This window comes from Ciconia boyciana, chromosome 5, assembly GCF_034638445.1.
Source record: "Ciconia boyciana chromosome 5, ASM3463844v1, whole genome shotgun sequence".
NCBI lineage: Eukaryota > Metazoa > Chordata > Aves > Ciconiiformes > Ciconiidae > Ciconia > Ciconia boyciana.
Genome location: NC_132938.1, coordinates 37,781,620 through 37,801,681, shown reverse-complemented (window position 1 = coordinate 37,801,681; position 20,062 = coordinate 37,781,620). Strand labels below are relative to the sequence as shown.

General features: G+C 39.8%; 1 protein-coding gene across 9 annotated transcripts in view; it reads left to right on the top strand.

Annotated features, from left to right (window-relative positions):
• The window catches only part of TENM3 (teneurin transmembrane protein 3), a 503,184-nt gene that overhangs the window by 463,326 nt on the left and 19,796 nt on the right, over nt 1-20,062 (top strand). For all 9 annotated transcript variants that reach the window (XM_072861207.1, XM_072861209.1, XM_072861205.1 and 6 more), the window contains 4 exons: nt 654-886; nt 1,425-1,579; nt 2,418-3,292; nt 19,855-20,030. In XM_072861207.1, coding sequence (XP_072717308.1) covers nt 654-886; nt 1,425-1,579; nt 2,418-3,292; nt 19,855-20,030 — 1,439 coding nt within the window. The remainder of the gene's footprint in view (nt 1-653; nt 887-1,424; nt 1,580-2,417; nt 3,293-19,854; nt 20,031-20,062) is intronic.

Below are 20,062 nucleotides of genomic sequence, written 5' to 3'. Positions count from 1 at the left end.
GAAGAACGGAAAAGCTCTGCTCAGTGCTCTGGTGGAAAAGATGACATTTCCTAATGCACTAAATCATGCGTATCACGTCTTTGAGAGCAGTGGATTAAACAAATACTTATGAAGGATGTCTTATCTCTTGCCTGTGAACTAATAATAAGAACTCTACCTTATCTGTTTATGAATTATATAAACCACGGACCCCAGCAGCCTTACAGAAACCATAATAAAACAGATAGGATGATAACAGCAACAAAGTGTAAGCAAGGGCTGGGGTCCTGCTGCAAAGTTTGGAACTGGATCAAGGTTCCCAGAAAGCCTGGGAGTTTTTAGACTCCAGTATTTTGATTTGGCCTATTACAGAGACAGGAGCTGTCTCTAATTACAGAGCATAGAACAGGCCTGTGAGCATCACGGACAAAATGGGTCTTCTGTCCCAAAAGGACTAGTAGTCTAAATTGGACTGCCTGTGACAAGGCAAGAAATGAGAACCAAGAAAGGTTTTGGGGCCCCATGACCTGTGCTGGGTATGCCTAGAGCATCACCCTGGTTTTTAACTATTTATGCCTTACTACACACTGCATATGAACTAAAGCCTTTTCTTCTTGATCCAATGTTAGGTGCAATTAATTACATAATATGCAATGTTTAATTCCATTTTACAGCAACAACCCAGCTCACAGATACTACCTTGCAACTGACCCTGTGACGGGAGATTTGTACGTTTCCGACACAAACACACGCAGGATTTATCGGCCCAAGTCGCTCACGGGTGCGAAAGACCTGACCAAAAATGCTGAGGTAATAGGAGGAACAGGGGAGCAGTGCCTACCATTTGATGAGGCAAGGTGTGGTGATGGAGGCAAGGCGGTGGAGGCAACTCTCATGAGCCCTAAAGGTAAAAAGAGTTATCCTTCCTTAACTTTCAAAATAATACAAAAGTTCAGAGACAGGGGTGTGATTGTGTTTAATTACTGAACCCAGTAGTTGGCTCAAAAATGTGGTTTTGAGTAATTTTTTCCAACTGGAAAGACCATTGAGGAGGAGAGCTACAGGGCACCTGGGTTGACTTTTTAGGAAATATTTGGCTTTCATGGTTATTGAGCATTTTTAAATGCTCATTTAGATTATGTGTTTGGCAGGCAACGGTGTTGCTTTTGGTCCCACTTATCCCATTTCTCAGGTTAACTTAAAAGCTAGGCCCTTCTCAACACACAACAGCTAATGAACAGCAAATGTGATCAACAGTAGTAGACTTCAATACTGACTGTTGGTTTATTATGCAAAATATGTTTACAAGCTGTTCTACTACCTACTGCCCAAGACCATATTTTCTGCCCTTAATTTCCACTAGATACATACCACTTACACCCTTAGTTATGGATAATATATTCGCTGCTAGTACAAGAAACTAATTTTTATTCTCTTCACTAAAGGAATAGCAATCGACAAGAACGGGTTAATCTACTTTGTTGATGGAACCATGATCAGAAAAGTGGATCAGAACGGAATAATATCGACCTTGCTTGGCTCCAATGACCTGACCTCAGCACGACCTCTAACCTGTGATACCAGCATGCACATCAGCCAGGTACGTTTTAGCTGCTGCTAATTCGGAAAGCTGAGCTGGGGCCAGAAATGCAAATGCAGCTTTCTTGCCCCTTAAAATTAAACTGAGTGGAGTGCGTAATGGATATTTAACAGCAGAATTTGGAGAGAAAGAAACCTATTCCAAGGGCATGTATCACAGTGTATTCTGTTAGCTATAAATGCTGCTGTATTCAATTTTTCTGCCCATAAAGTTCAGTTTAGTTTAGAACAGCAAAACTATCAGCAGGAAACATTAAGTCTGGTAGTAAATACTGGGAGAATGGCAGATCTGTTAGAACTATCTTGGCATGTTGATGCTTTCTGAATCCCTAACATCCTTAGCCTACTAGAGTGAATGAGAGAATATATAGAAAAGAACATATTTTTCTATTTGTCTCAAGAAGCTTGTGTAGGTAAGAAGGGACATCACTAGTGGTGTGTTTAAAAATGAAGTACAGTACGGTGTTTTGTAATCTGGAAGGTAGTAAGTTATTTTTGGCATTCCAAGAATAAAAGATGAGTACTGTCCTTAAAGTATGTATTTAGACTTTGACATTTGTGATACAGAAAAGTATAGCATTTATTGGAGGGGAAATTCAACCTGTATTATAGTTCCAATGCAACTGGCTTTTTTTCAATAGAATAGATGTCTGAACATTGTTCCCCTTGCCTCCCTGAAAAGCTTTAGTTTGCTGCGTGTATTTTCATACAAGTCTTTCTGTCGTGATTGATTACAGCAGATGAAAAATATCCTTACAGCAGTGTCTAATACTGAAGGTGAATTAATTCATTTAATCTGCACTAGTTACCTGTTTAACAAAACACTTCTCTTTGTTAAGGTCCGTCTGGAATGGCCTACAGATTTAGCTATCAACCCAATGGATAACTCCATTTATGTTTTGGATAACAACGTAGTTTTGCAGATCACTGAAAACCGTCAGGTTCGCATTGCTGCGGGGAGGCCAATGCATTGCCAGGTTCCCGGAGTGGAGTACACGGTGGGAAAGCATGCTGTACAGACTACGCTAGAGTCAGCAACTGCCATTGCCGTGTCCTACAGTGGGGTACTTTACATTACAGAAACTGATGAAAAAAAGATTAATAGGATAAGACAGGTCACAACTGATGGAGAGATCTCATTAGTTGCTGGAATACCCTCAGAGTGCGATTGCAAAAATGATGTCAACTGTGACTGTTACCAAAATGGAGATGGCTATGCTAAAGATGCCAAACTTAATGCCCCTTCCTCCTTAGCTGTATCTCCGGATGGCACACTGTATATTGCTGATCTGGGAAATATTCGGATTCGGGCTGTGTCAAAGAACAAACCCTTACTGAATTCAATGAACTTTTATGAAGTTGCTTCTCCAACTGACCAAGAGCTTTATATCTTTGATGTCAACGGTACTCACCAGTACACTGTGAGTTTAGTCACCGGAGACTATCTGTACAATTTTAGCTACAGTAATGATAATGATATTACTGCGGTAACGGATAGCAATGGGAACACTCTTCGTATCAGACGGGATCCCAACCGAATGCCAGTAAGAGTGGTCTCTCCTGATAACCAAGTGATCTGGTTGACGATAGGCACTAATGGATGTTTGAAAAGCATGACTGCACAAGGGCAGGAGCTTGTCTTATTTACCTATCATGGCAACAGTGGACTTCTGGCAACTAAAAGCGATGAGACTGGATGGACCACTTTTTTTGAGTAAGTAATAAAATAAAGTCAGATGCCTTATAGTTTTATTGAGTTATACAGTACCATTTGAAATATTTCTGGAGACTGATGAAGTACCTGTAAAGATGGCCCTTGATAACAAAAAGCACAGAAAGATACTTTTTGTTTCCCATGCTGTCTTCCTCTGTCTGAATTCTTCTAAACATTGGGTCTGAATAATTTTAAATTCATTATTTTGAATTTCTGTTTTGTATCTTGAAATAATAGTGAGACATCTCACTCTTGTCAAGAAAGCTGTAAGTCAGACAACTACAATTTTGTAGATTTGCATCAAAAACTAGATTTTCATCCCATTTGCTCATTAGATTGACATTGTTCCGCAGCAAATACTGACAAGAAATTTGTCTTCACTGCTCAATATCTTTTTCTTTCTTTTTTCTAAGTAAAAGCATGTCTGCTTAGTCTTTCACCCAAAAAAAAGGCATATTTTTTTGAAGTTGTAAAAGGTTGTGTTTCACTGAGTGGCGAATACGCAGGAAGGATCTCCTGGATGAGACAGCAGGCTTTCACACAGGTGGACCCGGGCAGAGGAAGCTGAGAAAAGAAATGTGGGCTGTGGGGGGAAGTGTCATTCCTGTAGGAATAAACTGAAAACACAGAGACCACAAGCAACGTGTGGTGTACAGGTGCAAGCACAACAGCGAGAGGTTTCGGTGGAACAGTAGGACTTGTAATTTTACCAGCCTCAGAAAAAATCTTTTCAGTGAATTGCTTTACCCTGTGTTACAGTCATTAAGTCATCAATGCCTGTTCATAACCACCAGATTAGCAAAACGTTTTACAGAATCCTCAATTATATTGACTAAGGAAGGTCATGACAATTTATAGATAAACTAGTAGAACCTGAGAGATCATGTACAGGTTTCATAGGCAACTTCATCCCCAAATGAGCTGAACTACAAACAGATACACCAAACAAAGTGTAACAAAAATGCAGCTTAAAACACCAACAATTTCTTGCAAAAAAGATCGATGTAGAATTAGCACAGATTTTTTTCAGTCATCTCTGTCGACTGGAAAAATATGTGTATTTTTAAATGACATGAAAGACATGCTCGGGTTGGGTAAAGATGTGTCTATGAAGGAGTGGAAGATGTAGAGTTAGTATGATAAGTGAAAGTGTTAAAGGGCCCTCAGCTGAAGTATTCAGAATTACAAAGGGCATCATGAAAATCCAGTAAGTCCCTCTTCTTTTTCTTTTTTTTTTTTCCTCTTCTTTTCTCCTATCTTTATGATGAAATGCAGTAGCAACTGCTGCCAAGGTCAGGGCCTAAAAAAAAGCTTTCAATTCAACACACATGATAAAGAAAATAAAGTGCCAGTGTCAGGCAGTGGCAGCAAAGCCAAACATCTGTGTTCTGAGATAACTTCACATTTCTGTCAGCGCACATTTGGCTGAGGCAGTGTGCAGGAGGACTCTGAGCACTTGTGTCTACTCTCCAGCCTTTACATATGCCCGTCAGAGACAGGAGAGCAGCAGGTGCTGCTTCACTGCGTATTGTGTCCTGAAGTGGAGACAGGGCTAGAAATGCCGATCCCTAACAAAGACAGCAGGTGGAATGGTGCTGCTGCCAGTTTTAAGGTATTCTTACAATAATCTGTAAATTGGCAGGGCTTTGGTAGCGGGCACGTTCCCAAAGCATTAGCGCACGTCTGTAATATTTAATTGGGCATTGGTGCATCCGCTGCATATCTTTTTAGGTCCTGCCAAGAGGACACAGAAGCACAGCGAGGATACACAGAGGAATGAGAAACTGTTCGGTTGGGAGGGAACACGTTCTCCTTCTTGTGAGTTAGCCCTGTCCTGTATGCTGAGAGACCAAAGCACAGCTTTGGATGGGCTGGGAAGAGTCATCCATTTCCACAGAGTAAATTCGGTGTTTAACTGTGACACACACAACCACTTGTTTCCAGCAGGCGAGTTGGGCGAGGCAGTCAATTTGGTGGATAGTGATGTCCCTTACTGAAATTAAGGCATCTGCTGGGTACAGCAAGCACTTTAAATCATGCTGGCATTCATACTGGCTAATTGAGGACCTCGAGTTTTAATCAGGGCAGTAATTTCTCACCACGTTGCCTGTAGTTTTTGTGTAGCCTACTGTGGTGCACTGCAGAAGTAGCTGATGGCTCCTGAATGCATCTTAATGGCGTCTGCGTGATTGCAAAAAAAGTGGGTATTATATTCACCATTAAGTGGTTGATAGGTCTGTATTTTTCATCATAGGGAGAATTTGGGGTACTGTGTGTCATGAAGTACATTGTTATTTACTGAGTCTGTATAAAGCCATCTTTCACACCTGATCTGCTTTCATGCCGACTTTCTGGTCTGGGTTAGGTTATATCCAGCTGGCTTACAGAGAACCCAAAGGGCAGGCTATTCCCCTCAGTAAGTATTAGTATTATTTCCAAGCTGCTGTTTACGCATTTCCCAAACAATTACCTCCGACCAATGTCTCGTTAGAATTCCCAGGCTGAAATAATTGCGGAGAAAGCTAGGCAATTTCACTCACCCCAAATTTGCAAGTGTGTGAGGCTTTTGCAGAAGCAAAGATCTTAATCTCCTCCCCGTAGCCATGGTGAAGAAGTAATCTGTTTAATTGCAACAAGGAAAATTCAGATTAGACATTTGGACAAACTTCACGGTGAAGATTTTGGAGCCCTGGAGCAGACAGACAACGATAGTGACCCCTTGCCCTTCACAGACTGTCTTTAAGAACAGATTAGACATCTTTCAGGACTAACGCAGGAAGAGCAGATCCTGCCTTGGGGTAGGGGTTGGACCGCATGACCTCTCAAGGTCCCTTCCAGTCATGTTTTCTATGATGCTCTGTAAAAGTTAATACCAAAAATAAAAAATTGCACTGATTATGTAAAGCTACAGGGAATAAATGAAAAAAAGCACCGTGTTACTTTTCTTGCCAAAACAGCATTCTTAAAAACATCCATCGGGCATCATAGCTGCTTACTTCTTTTTAACATCAAATCCCCATGCACCAAATTGTGCCTGTATATTTCCCTTTTGAAGAAAAAGGAGATATAAACATGACTATTTTGCCATTTTTTATTCTAGGATCAGCAAAGATTATTGTGACTTTGCTTTTCAGTGCTGATGATTTGTAACGTTAAATCTGACTAGGCTGGGTTTCCAGAGGCTTCTGCTACTATTGCCAAAACAGATGGAAACCATGTGTATGGTATAAGGGCTTACGTGGGGGTGACATGGTGTACGTGTGTGTATCTCTCTCCCAGCTTTTGCATATTCGTGTTTGTAGGTAGCGTGGGTTAAAAAATTTTCAGCTGAAGAGTGTTCTGTTGAAAAAAATGGAGTCTTGTTAAAATGGAAAGGTTTCCCTCAACCATCAGGTGAGGAATAAGAAATAAGGAGAACAAATCATTCTGATGTCCTTGTTCTATTCTAGTAATAGCAAAATATTTCCGTTTCATTGCTGGATGAATTTTCCTTTAATATCAGAGTTTATTTCTGTATTTTATTTACTCCATTGTATTATTCAGATTCTCAAAATATTTTGGGAAGGGGATAGAATTTATATTACACACTGAATTTAGACTTTCTTCCCACTCAGAGTTAAAACTTTTCCACTGTCAGAATTTCCAATGGACTAGAAATGTCATTTTTCAACTAACTCTGAGCATAACTGGGTTGTTTCACCCTTTGGTTGTCACACATCTGTTTAAATGGCAGAAGATACATTGGAGTAAAAATACTGTGTTTTTAGTAATAAAAAGATCAGTCTTTGGAGCCAATTCAGTAATAGCTTCGTTAACTATTCTCTTGTGCAAATCTGTTTGTATAACCGGAGCATGGATCCAAAGACCTTAGATCATTTCAGCTGAGTTCTCAGTGATTTGAGAGCAGCTTTAAGAAAAGTATTTAATTTTTTTTTCCTTTTTTAGAACAACTTTTTAGTGAAAAGATGAAATCTTTGAAAAAACATTGCATCCCAAAAATTGGCAATCACTGCTCTGGCACATATTAAAGCATTTGGACTTGTTTCTTTTCATGGCTTTTTTCCACAGACTAAATCGCACTAATATCAGATCCAAAAGAAGTTTACTTTTTAATTTAGTCTGGATGCTAATTAATCTAGAGTTTATTTTATTTAGTCTCCACTTTGCCTGAAGAAGGGAAGGACTGACATACAGGAAATATTTTTTTTACACTCTTTGTGTTTTTTACAGTGAAAATTGTAAGTACTAACTTGAATTATTTAGGATATCATATAATCTCTTTTCTGTATTTGTTTACAGACTTTGATTTTTTTAATATCTTTATGGCAAAATGGATTTCTAAATTCCTATTTTTTAAGGGTTATGGTCTGCTAATCAAAATTGACATTTTATATTTCAAGAATGTGAACTTTTGTAAAGTACTGTTATTAAAATTCGTAGTAACTGTTATCGAAGGTCTAAAAACTTGCTGAATAAAAAAGATATTAACAGAGCATTCACAAAAAGGATTGAAAATACACGCACGCTAAAAAACCAGTGGAGCCATATGAAGCTAAAAGTCCTCCAGATTAGGTTTTATAATGAAATTATAATATTAAACAAGGTATAAAAGTAATCAGCCTAATCAAATTCTGTAGTTCTAAAATTGTGAATTATCTGAGCTGGAAACTATTAACTACAACTGCATATTATGTATGCATAATATGAACATTTAAACAGATAAATCTTAAAGTTGAACTAATTATATGCATATTAGCATTTTGGAAGTGACACTTCCTAGCTAGCCTAAGTTACATTATTTTTGTGCAGCAGTTTCCATTCTGCTTTCACACACAGAGAGCTAAGCCAGGTGCACAGAAGGAGCATTTTCTCTGGACCTAAGTTTTTGAAGTATCAGAAGTAAACTCCTAAAAAGCCCTGAAGTGCCCCTGTGCAATCGCTCAGTCATGTAGGAGGCTGAGACACACCTCCCCAGCCTGCAATGTCAGGTCTCCATCAAAGCCCTGGCATGCCAGCACTTGCCAGCCAGGTTTTAAATTCAGCTGAAAATGGGTAAAAAGCTCACTATTAATTGAACGTTTGACAATGCTCAAGAGGGCAAATTATTCCAGTGAAAAAGCTGCTGTTACTCATGATACTTAATCTGACCAGAAGCGTTAAGGCAGCCCTCTGAGAAGGTCCCAAGCACTTTGTTCAGCCCCACTTCTTCTGAATCATCTCACTATCCCAGGTCACTCCCTGGGAGCCGGCTGGAAGCTGAGCACACGCTTGAGTGGCTGTCACGACCGTGCCGCTCTCATTCAGCTCGCTCCACAACTACTTTGTGTAACTTCAGCTGGGACATTACAGCAAAGTCCTTTGGTTGAATCCTTGGCCTGCCGCCCTGCCAGCCTCCGGCTGCTTCGTGTTCCTCAGGTTGCTCGAGGAACTGGTAGAGGCTGCTCTGCAAGGGAGCATCCCTCCAGGGCAAGAAGACAGCCTTAGGTGTCTGGGCAGCACCTGCTGAGGTTGGGCTGCGCTGCTAAGGTGCAGTCTACGTGCGCACTGGTGTGCTTGGCACTCGGGTGATCTCTGACAGCCACATAGTCCTTAGAGGTGGTTTAGGACAGATCGTGGTCAGCCCAGTGTCACGCGTCTGGGATCCATCCCTCTGTGGTCCCAGCCCAGGTGCTTCTGCAGGCTCCTCTGTAAAGACACAACTGTTCCTCCATCTTACAGCACCCCTGGAAGGTGCAGGCTGCATGTGCTCTCCTTTGGCCTCCTCTAAACCCTTTGGTTAAACTCTGATAACTTGCCTCCCTTAGCCGTGAATTAATTCCAATAGCCGCTGTTTCTTATCTCTTTCCTGCCTTATCTCCTCTTGTCTTCCTCTCCTTTCAGGAGCAGTATCAGCAGGCAGAGATCTGATCCACACTAAGATGCCTCCTCCTCCTCCCTGCAAATCCACTGCCTTTCTTCCATGTCTCTTTTTTGCTCTCCAGACCTTGCCCTCCTACTACGTTTCCTTACTTTCTTACCTTGTATCTTGCTCCTTTCCATGTCTCCTATGATTTCTCTAAGGCGTGTTTGGCTTCCCTGCCTTTTCCTTTCCCAGTGGTGCATTTCTTCTCAATCCCCTCTTGTATCTCTTGACAGTCCATCCAATGTTTCCCCAGGCACTTCATGCCCTGAGCTCATTTGTCTTCTCCTTCCCCTCCTCCCTCTCCCGCTCAATTCTTGTCTCCAAGGGAATGCAACAGAAATCAAAGAGAGTGACATTAGCAAGCAGAGCCCTTACAAGTTTACTTTGCTCCCACGGTTAAATTAACAAGCTTTCTAGCCATTCTGGAAAGGTGGTGAAATCACAGAATGTGAAATCCTTACAATAATTTTATAGACTAGAGAGAATGGCAGGTAAAAATCTATTTTCACTGCATGCTGCAGAGTAGCACCCTTTGCATATTACACCTTTATTAACAATGCATTCAGTGCTGTGGCTTCCTTAAAACTGTGTGATGCAGAGTAAGACACTGCCTCTGGCCTGGACTTGTTTAGTTTCCCCACGTACCAGGCACATCATCTGTAACTGTCGGCATCTGGCAACAGGGAACAGATGATATTTTGCAGTTTTCCTCTTGCTTCATCTTAATGCATTGCTGGTGGAGTCTGACTTGGAAATACTGAGATTTGGCTTGTAAAAATTCTATGGAACTTCTACTGAAATATTTCATTTAGAAAAAAGCAAGTATTTAATTTTTATCAGATAAAAATTATCCCCCAATAGTAGTGTCAAATCACTTGCACTTTTACGTCTTTACATTAAGACATTCACAATTCAGTTTTCATAATTAATATTTCTATACCATTTCCTGTAACATTTGTGGGGTTTTATTTTCCTATAACATTTGTGTTTCTATTTGTGTTCCTTTTTTCTATCACATTTATGTTTCAGTAATATGAATATCTAAAAATGCCTAGTCTTCTTTTGTCTTGCAATTTTGGGGCTTTCATTCTAATTTGATTCGGTCTTCTTACAAATACCAGAGCTTTGTACAAAATAGTAATCTGGATTTATTATCACCTCTAAAGAGCATTCTCTGAATGTCCTTGGTATCATAGTGCTTTTTGGATATTTTTATCTTTTTACTACCAACAACCTTCTATACCTTCTGCTTTTATTGCTGCTGCTTCTTGCTTCATCAGTCTAAAACGTAGTGGCTATAAAGTAATTAACCTTACTCATTAAAACAGTTTTGTTCAGCCAGTTTTCATATTCTTGCATTGACTTTTGTGGCATCACATGAGCCCTTGATTGCAAACCATGGCTTACAAGTGCAATGTCTTTAATCTTCCCATATTATATTTGCTCAAGCGACAAAAGACATACTCTCTTCATTCTTAACCATCTCTGAACTGCCTTTTTGGGAATATTTTTGAGATATCCAGTCCTTTCCTAAGTGCCTCTTTATCCACATTGCCTGTCTCAATCCAGCATGCAATACATATATTTCGCTCCTAAAGCACATTTCAGGGACTAGCTGGTTCTCTGTTAGTCAAGATTTGGTGCTTCTCCTCCTCTCAGCATAGCGCGACTTGAAACTCTAGTAGGCGTAACCCTCTCCCACTATTTCATGTAGACCCATGGAGGCAAGGCTGGCCAAAAGGCGATTAAAACACTTTCCTCTATTCAAGCAAGATAAGTATCCCCCCTACCCAAAGAGAACTTGTAGGGAAAAATATCAAGCTGACATGTTTGATTTGTGAATGGCCACAAGCTGAAGAATGATGTGGTTTTTTAAACCTTCCCTTAGATACATCAATACTACACGAATACGTAACCACATTTCATGCAACGTGCAATTTCTGAGAGGAGCTTAGTGACAGTTGTGCTTGCTGACCATACTTACCATGTTTCTTCTTTAGAGAAATCGTTAAATACATTTTTAAAATTTCTAACTTCAACTTCCTTTTACTAAGAATAGAGGTTGTGATCTCACAATTTTCTAAACTGAGACTGTAACTCAACTTTACAGTAAATTTCATAATTAGAATACAACGTGCTGTTATATACTTTAGCCTTGTAAGACTTGTGCTGACAGGGAAGCACACAAACTTGCTGGTTCAGATTCATCCTACTTAATAACAAAGCAGCCATGTTAAAAATAATCCATTAATAGATACCATTAGATATCAATGTGAAATTTTTTAGAGAACTGTAGTGTGTCCCCTAATTGCTCTGATACCAGTAGTATATCTTGTCTAATAGAGAGACAAGATATACTACTGGTATATTTACCCATCTCTTCATTCTTGAATGTTTACTGTTCCTTGTCCTTAGAACTAGGTTAAGTAATAAAAGCAGAACTGAGAAACCATTGAATAGGTAATAATATCAAAACAGCAATGCTGAAGACACATATCAACATTATTACATCTTACATGTATGAGAAAGGAAGAAGTGCTTTGATTTCTGTCAAGAAAATCAGCATGGATGTCTCTGTGGTTTTGGAAAGCACTTAGCAGTAAGGATAGTTCAGCAAAAAAATAGTATTGTTCCTATTAATGACATGAATGTCCTGCATTGTCAATCCAGTCAGTTCTGATCAGGCTCCTGAAAGTATCTGTTTCACTTCTGGCTTTATCAGGGACTTAATAATACAATTTGTTGAGTTATTGACATGTTAATATTCTTGTCCCATGTTAATCTTCTTTGTCAAACAGAAGTCAGGGAGGCTGTAGCCAAGCTAGCTCACTCTCCTTTACACTCACTTCACGGAGGACCTGGTGTGGTGAGGGTGGCAGGGCAGCTCCGGACTGCACGTGAAAAGGCAGCGCTCTATTTCCAGTCATGCTGTATTCGAACACAGAGTCCTCATTTTCAAGCCTCATCAAGAGAGTTGGTCTTCCTTGATGTCCCCAGTGAGGCCAGACTGATCAGCTCTTCAGGGAGCCTACAAGGCACATGCAGTTGAAAGTCCTACCTAAGTCCCTCCAAAGAGGGGAGAGCCTGTCACTTCTGGAGCCTGCATGGGTTGGGTGTGACTCGTGCTCCAAAGGAATAAGAATGTTATTCTAAATTAACCATAGAACCTGAATCTAGCAGTATTTCTTTACCATCTTGGTATTTCACTGTCCTAAAAGAAAAAAATATACACCCATATAATTTTGCTTTCCTTTTGCTAAATTTGCTTTTCAACCATAATACAATTTAATAAGTTCATTATGTCTCCTTTTTGTGACCCTGTAAAAACACCCTCATAGAGTTTTTAGATTTCAAAATGGAAAAAAAAAAATTAAGGGGAAAAAAGCAACATTACAGCTTATTCTGTGAACAAAATGCCTGGCCAAACAGACCAGCCTTACGTCCTTTTTCCACTAAAGGCCTATGCACTCAGCTCTGATAGTGTAAGCAGACCTTACAGCAAGGGACAATCTGTCATACAAAGTATATATACACCAACATTTCTTTTATTTGAAAGGCCATAGTCTGGTATTTATATCGACAAGGCACACAGTTTATTTGTACAGTAATAGATGAGCTGGGGGGGGGCAGGGAAGTGACACAGAAACAAGCCAGCAGCCTCAGGGAGCCCTGAGATTAAAGACACGGCGCGGGAAGCTGCTGCGGGGCAGGAGCTCGCTCTGCACACCCCGGAAAAAAACAGAGTGTGGCCCCTGCGGACCCCGCGGGGCTCGGGAGCAGTGAATTCCCATTAGAGGGAAGTTGGAAAGCGGGAGATGAATGTGGAGGTCCTGTAGATAAAAGCCTGGCTACTGTAATTTAGTCTCATCTTCGTAAGGACAAGCCCCCTTCAATCAGTCTTGAATTGGCTGCACTCAGGTCAAAAGGGTATGCGCTGCTGAGGAGCAGCCCCAGGCCTGGGAAGCTGCTCCATCCCCAGGTAACACCTCTCATTTAAGCCACACCGCCTCCATCCCACTGCTCCCAGTGCGCTCCTCCCCCTTGCATGTACACCGGAGTTGTTCTTCCAGCTTTTCAGAAAGCACCATCATCATTAACGCTATTTATTTGTGCAGGTTCTTGTGCATGTAAGCTGCGTGTCAGAAATGCAAGTTATGAAAGAATTCTTGTTTTTGTGAATCCTTACAATATCCTTACAATCCTCCAAAAAAAGAATACACATGGGAGGTACTTATCGCAGCAAACAGCACAAGTGTGGGAGGATTCCAACACTGTACAGCAATGAGTGAAAAGTTTGGCAGTCTTCTGGCAAAAAGTAAAGAAGCGGCCCTGGCATGATAAATTCACATATTGCTTCTTTCACTGCAAAGCACCGCTCCCCCCAAATACTTGTCTCTGGAAGTCATTTTGGATTAGGCAGTGAAGGTGGTCAATCTTACTGCAGCACAAGCCCTGAACTCGCGCTTGTTTGCCTGGTTGTGCAATGAAGTGGAAAATGAGCATCAAAAACTTCTCCGTATGGAAGTGAGCGAGCTATCACAAGGGAAGGTGTTGATTCATTTCTTTGAGCTCCCTTTCCAACAGACACATCTCCTGCAGTGATTTTCATTTAGAGTGTGCCTCTTGTTTTGCAGATGAGTTATGGCTGTCAAGAATGGCCTATTTAGGTGAATTGTTCACGTCAGGTGTGCTGAATGCCAGTTTACAAAAAAAGACCGAAAACTATCCTTTTAACGTTTTGACAAAATAGACACACAAAAAAAAAGCCTCAAAAGCTGCAGTTATAACAGGAGAAAGTGAAAAGAGAAATTGTCAATCACTTTCCAGCTGAGGAAATTTCTTCATTAAACCTGGGCTGAAAAATTTGTCCTGATCATGTTGCTAAGTTAAAAGACCATTACCTGAATTATTTAACCAGCTGTGCAAACAGTTGCATAAGACTTTCCCAGATGAAAACAGGATAAAGACTCTTTCTCCATGGAAAGCAGCCATCAGATAAAGGGACAGGAATAGCAGACCAGCTGCTCGAATTTAAGCTTGAGTTCTCTGACACTTTGTTGAGCAGGACAGACAAATTTAGCTGATACTAATATTTTAATGTCCTTCCAGCCTCTGTGGTTTTGTGAGTTTGCATTTTCTGCCCAAATTCCATTACAAAAACAAGTAGGTAGATAAATTCCTGTCCAGAGTTGGACTTTGGGCTGCAGTTTACTTTAGCTCCTTCCTAGAATCACTCCTGGATGTATTTTCTGTAATTCCTATTCATCCACAATTTTCTCAGAGCTAGGCACAGCAGAAAGGAAAGGGAAAAGGAGAGGGAGAGGGAAAAGGAAAAGGAGGGAAGGAAGCTTTTTTTCATATATTTAAAATTCTGTAAGACTGGAAAGAATATTGAATTTTTTTTCTCATGTTTAACAATATTTTAGATAAGAACAAAGGAAAAATGTTACCCTTGTTAGACAATAGTCAAGTTTAAAAAAAAAAAATCAGTCCACTTGTCATAATTTACAAGCCTACTAACATACATCAAATTGTCATTTGTGACATATTTGCTTCCTTTTTGTTAAGCAAAACAAAACAATATTAGCAAGACATACAGCTATCTTATTGTTTATGGTTCCATTTTTAAAAAAATATATCTGTTATATCTCAAAAGGAAGTTATAACTTAATATTTTGGGTTTCCTGATGTACTGTGAATTCACAAGCAAGATGCTAAACCTTTTAAGATGTCAAATAAACTGTGTGGAAATAAAGGACTATGATTATTATTATTTCAATTATACAATATTTCAATTAATATTATTTTTAAAAAGCCTGGTTATAAATGAGTAGTTATGGATCCACTGAAGTATGTATTTCAATTACACTAAGAATAAAAGCCAAAAAAAAGGAGAAATCATTTGTCTATCCATGCATCTGTAGGTTATTTTCACTTTGTTCATTCTTAACAGGGACATTCAGTCATTCTTCAGACAAATAAAAAGCAAAAAAGCAAAAATCAAAATGGGGAAAGCAACTCAGAAATGGAGTAAAGGGGGTAAAAAAAGAAATTCCATGTTGTTGAAGTTAAGAGTCTTTTCCTCTCTTTCAACAACCCACATGATGGTTAAAGATGGCCAGAACTAGAGCTCCCAGTAAGTTGCCGTGCCCTATTTTAAACCAGCGGAGGACAGGAGGGCTCCATACAGGTGATGAAATGATAATGAAAGTGATGGTACATAAACTACGTTTTTGTTTCCTTTTGATCAGCAACATAACTATTTTGTTACTGGTTTAACAACGCAGTGATACCCTATCAAGGTGACTTAAGGTGGCTTCTCTTTACTGTAGTTTTCCAACTGTGAATTCACTATTTGGCAGGGACTAAACTTGCAGTATGCTATGGGAGGCCGAATACAAGTGAAAGAATGTATTTGCAAACCAACACTCTTCAATGTTAAAGATGACAGTCTTCTGTGTAAATGTGAACTTAATGGCCTCAAGAAGCTGAAGGAGACATGTCATTGCCAGGTTAGGACAGATTTTTCAGTATGTGTCAACTTAGTGACTACCCACCTAAAACAACAGCACACTGCACTTCTGAAAGTCAACTTTGAACCTTCTGTTCTCACCTGCCAAGAAGCAGCACCTGGTATATAAGGCTTCCCACGAATAGCTTGAAACAAGTAGGGTAGTGTTCCATAAATTTTTTATCCACTCTTGATAATTCGAGATGCATAGAGGAAATGCCTGATGTGTGTTGAGCGAGAACGTAACAGTACTTTTCATTTCACTGTCAAAATTATACATGTCTATATTACGAAATGCATTAATGCCTCATTTCTCTATTACAGTATCCCAACTAACAGTATAAACTGTAACCAGTCTTTAAAGAAGTACATAATACGCATTTGCGCTGTATGTCTTGTTAGCTGAAATGTGCAGGAACCGGCATGCCTTGCTCTTCAACCTGACATGTTTACAATAGCAAAAAAAAAAAAATTACAGAATTTATTTTATTAAAGGAATGTGCTGCAGAGGCCTGTGGAAAAACAGTATCAGTCATAACTTAGCAATTGGCTTTAGCAGCAACCTTTACTATACACTTCATTTCTACAGCTCCCTATTTTATGTTGATGTAACTTCCAATATAAAACATTAATAACGCTCTGCAAGTTGGGGTTGAGCTAAGTGTGCTCCAAACTAAGATACAATGCACATGAGAAACAAGTCAGAAATAAAGAAAGTAGGGCATTTCCATCTGCGGCAAGGCTTACCAGGAAGTTATCACTACAAAGTGAAGTGTCCTACATAGACTAGAACAGAAAATGGTCTGGGAAGGAATGTAATTAAAACTAAAGGAGATGAACAATAGAAGAGAGACTTCCAGCAGGTGAAGAGCAAAAGGTCAAGAATCTGGGAAGCTGATAATCATTATCTCTGAGAAATTCTCACCGCAGAAGGGAAAAACTATCTGGCAGTGGCAGATCATCCTAAAGAAGAAAAAGAATTTGATCTAAGGGGAACTTCAGCTAGTGGTGGTGGCAGCTGCCCCTGCTGCTGTCTTCTGTAGTTATTGACCAAATAGGAATTTCATTAATGCGAATGGAAATGAGTTGATGGGATTAACGCACACAAGGTCACACCCAGTGAGCAAATTTCCGTTTTAGGTTCTTGAAAAGTTTATGTGCGACTTGCTCCTGAGGAACTGAAGAGGTTAGTTGAATGGCTTTGCTGCGGAGCCTGGCATAGGAGGAAGATCAGAGGGCTCCACGGTAGCACGTGTGCCTGAGCTTGTGTTTGGATGAAAAGATCAAAGAGGCTGTGAAATGCCAAATATAGGCGCTCGCCCACTGGACTTTAGATCTCACTCCTTCTAGGGCAATTTCAATATTAGAACACTAGGCAGATAAAAGAAATCTCTCAGTCTAAAACTGACAATCTTGGATGAATAAATTCACCTTGGCAGCAGAATGCAAGGATACTTGGATGTAATAAGAAAAATGGCAGAGGAATGCCCAAAGGTATGAGTGATGTTGCTATGCTGAGCATTGATAAGGCTTTCATTGTGGACAAAAAGATATCAAGTATAAAGGAAGTTTAGCATTCGATGTGCTGTGAACAAAATGAAGGACACACATTACAACCCATCATAAAATGGAATATGTAGTAAATTGTAGAAAGACCAATTTCCCTTCTTTCTTTTTGTTCCTGGCTATAAGAGAAATCCTATTCTTACCTTTCACATCTCAGTCACATTTTCTTCTTGCACTAGGACGCCTGAACCAAGCAATCGTGGCTTTTAAGATTCTTTCAGCTTTAAAGTCATGTTTTTAAGAACATGAATGTATAGCATGATTTTTTGCTGATCTTTGAACTCTTCCCCACTGTAATAATATTAGCTGCTTATCTCAGGCTCGTGATGTGCTTTCATGTATTTGTGAAAGAAGAGACCAGTTCAGGACCTATAGGCACGGAGTCAAAAAATAATAATGTGGAAGCAAGAATGCATAAAACAAGAATAGCAATGTTGAGCACTGCATACTGCAGTGAAGCCACACACTGTACTGAATACTACTGATGTGTAGCGTTTTCCAGTTCAAGTGGTATACTCAGAAATAATGATAATTAATTTCTTACAGATATTGTGGTTCAAAGGGTGAAAAGGGCTTCTTAAGGGGAAATCTTACCTTCTCTGGCTTTAGTAAGCATTGTTTGAAATAAAGACCAGTACTTGGCTACTGGAAGCAAAGGACGCAAGTAATTCCCAACAAAATAATTTGATACCATTTTCAAACATAAAGCAGAAAATAGAAAAGGACACTAATTGGACAATATACGTTCCCCTGGAAGTTGAAAAGGGAAGTTGTGCATGAAAAGAAAATAAATTTATGGAACTGAGGAATGAGACTGAAGGTCATGAATAGGCTAGCAGTCGCATTCATGCACAAGGAACGTTGGTATGTTTGTTTCGGTTTCCCGCATAAATGCAGTATCTTGGCTTGCCAAGTCCAGTATGTGAAAAAGAGCTAAAATTAGGGCTAGAAACACAGTGGAAGAAACCCCATTATCTTGAAATGTACTTAATGTCAAGAAATAAGTTTCCCCACTTGATTTCCCTGGCTTGCAGTATGGTTTCTGATTTTTAAACATTCTTTTCTTTTTCCTGTTGCTAAGTGAAAGTCTCATATAAACAAAGGAAATCAACTGTGTTAAAAGGATGGAAATGACTGTATGCAAAAAGCTGTCAAATCTACAGAGTAAGCAAACTGGAAAAAAACATTTCTTAACCTAATCCTTTCAGTTACAGCAATGCTGTGCAGTACTCATGCTGTTCAGAGAAAGTTAGTGTGTTGTGGGTTAAAACTGTTTGGAATTAATTCTCTCAATTTAAGAAAAAAAGTTTCTGTAGCCTCAGTGATATGCTTGGGGCTTTTGGGAGGTTTTTTTGGTTTTCGCGTTTCCTTCCCAGGAGGAGCGATTTTGACGATAATTGTAAGCATGAAGTGTCTAGCGCACTGTGTGGACCTGCAGGGTCATGTTCTAGTTACTTTAAGAGGCTAAAGCTTCCTTCAGCTTCCCACTACACGGTCATGGGAGAGGGATGGAAAAGTCCTGAGAGCAAACAGGTCATCAGTGGGCTGAATCACCCTTTGGTTACCTGTTTCTCTCCGTTGCAGGTACAGGCAGGCTATATTTCTAAACGAGGAGCCTCAGCTGAACACCTAGGCTGACGAATCCAGGCTGTAGTACTGGAAGAGCTATCTTAAAGGCAGTTTTATGACCTGAAGCTCACATAATGACTTACCTCTCTATACTGTGACCACAATGCATGTTTGGATATGAGCATGGGTCTCAGGTCTCATACCAATGGCATTAATAGCTGGAGTATACCTAATACAGCATAGGAAAAGACAGAGTTTAGAAGTCATAGGTCTACTTCAATTACAGAAATTGTATCTACCTATTCATATTAAGTGGATATATAGCCCTTGGTTTAGAGAAATTTCAGTGGAGCCAGGGAAAAAAAAAAGCATCTCCTGCATGGTTTATGCCACAGTTCTCAAACTATGATCCACAGGCAGTTAACGAGTTATATATGCTAGCGGTTCTGATTTCCAGCTACAAACAGCTTAAGTAGATTAAATATTACCCCAGATTCTTTCTCTTAATAATACAAGGGATGTTAAGCACTCAGGAACAGGAGGGCAGGTGGTCTGCATAATTATTGAATAGGAAAGGCCCAAGAGACTCTCTTATTAAGATACCCTTTTTATGAAAAAATTTGAGGATTCCTACAATAACAGCAAAATCTAGTCCAATAATAGGGAGTGAGTACCGAATGCTACGGAATTTAGCACCGATAAATATGCTCCCTTTGAAATGGTGAATTAGATGTGCAGCAGGATCTGGTCACACTTCAAAGAATAATATGCAGAGCTGAAGATCCATCTGTTTGCTCTTGCTATCACCATTGAGGCTCCTGTATGTTAAGCAGTCTTTTGACTACTTCAAAGCACGTTTGAAGTCTTTGCTGTGCCTATCCCATGCACAAAAAGCAAACGTGCCTTAACAATATGAGTAGCTGGTATTTTTGTTCATTTTACTTGTAAATGAAAACAATTTGTTCCTGCTATGTATCATGTCTAGAGGGGTTTTTTTCTGTTTTTTTTTTTTAGCTACGATAGCGAGGGTCGTCTAACAAACGTTACATTCCCAACTGGAGTTGTCACTAACCTTCATGGGGAAATGGAAAGGGCCATTACAGTGGACATTGAGTCATCCAGCAGAGAGGAAGATGTCAGCATCACTTCCAACTTATCATCCATTGATTCTTTCTATACCATGGTTCAAGGTACTGTAAACAAAAGATTTCTCAGCAGATGC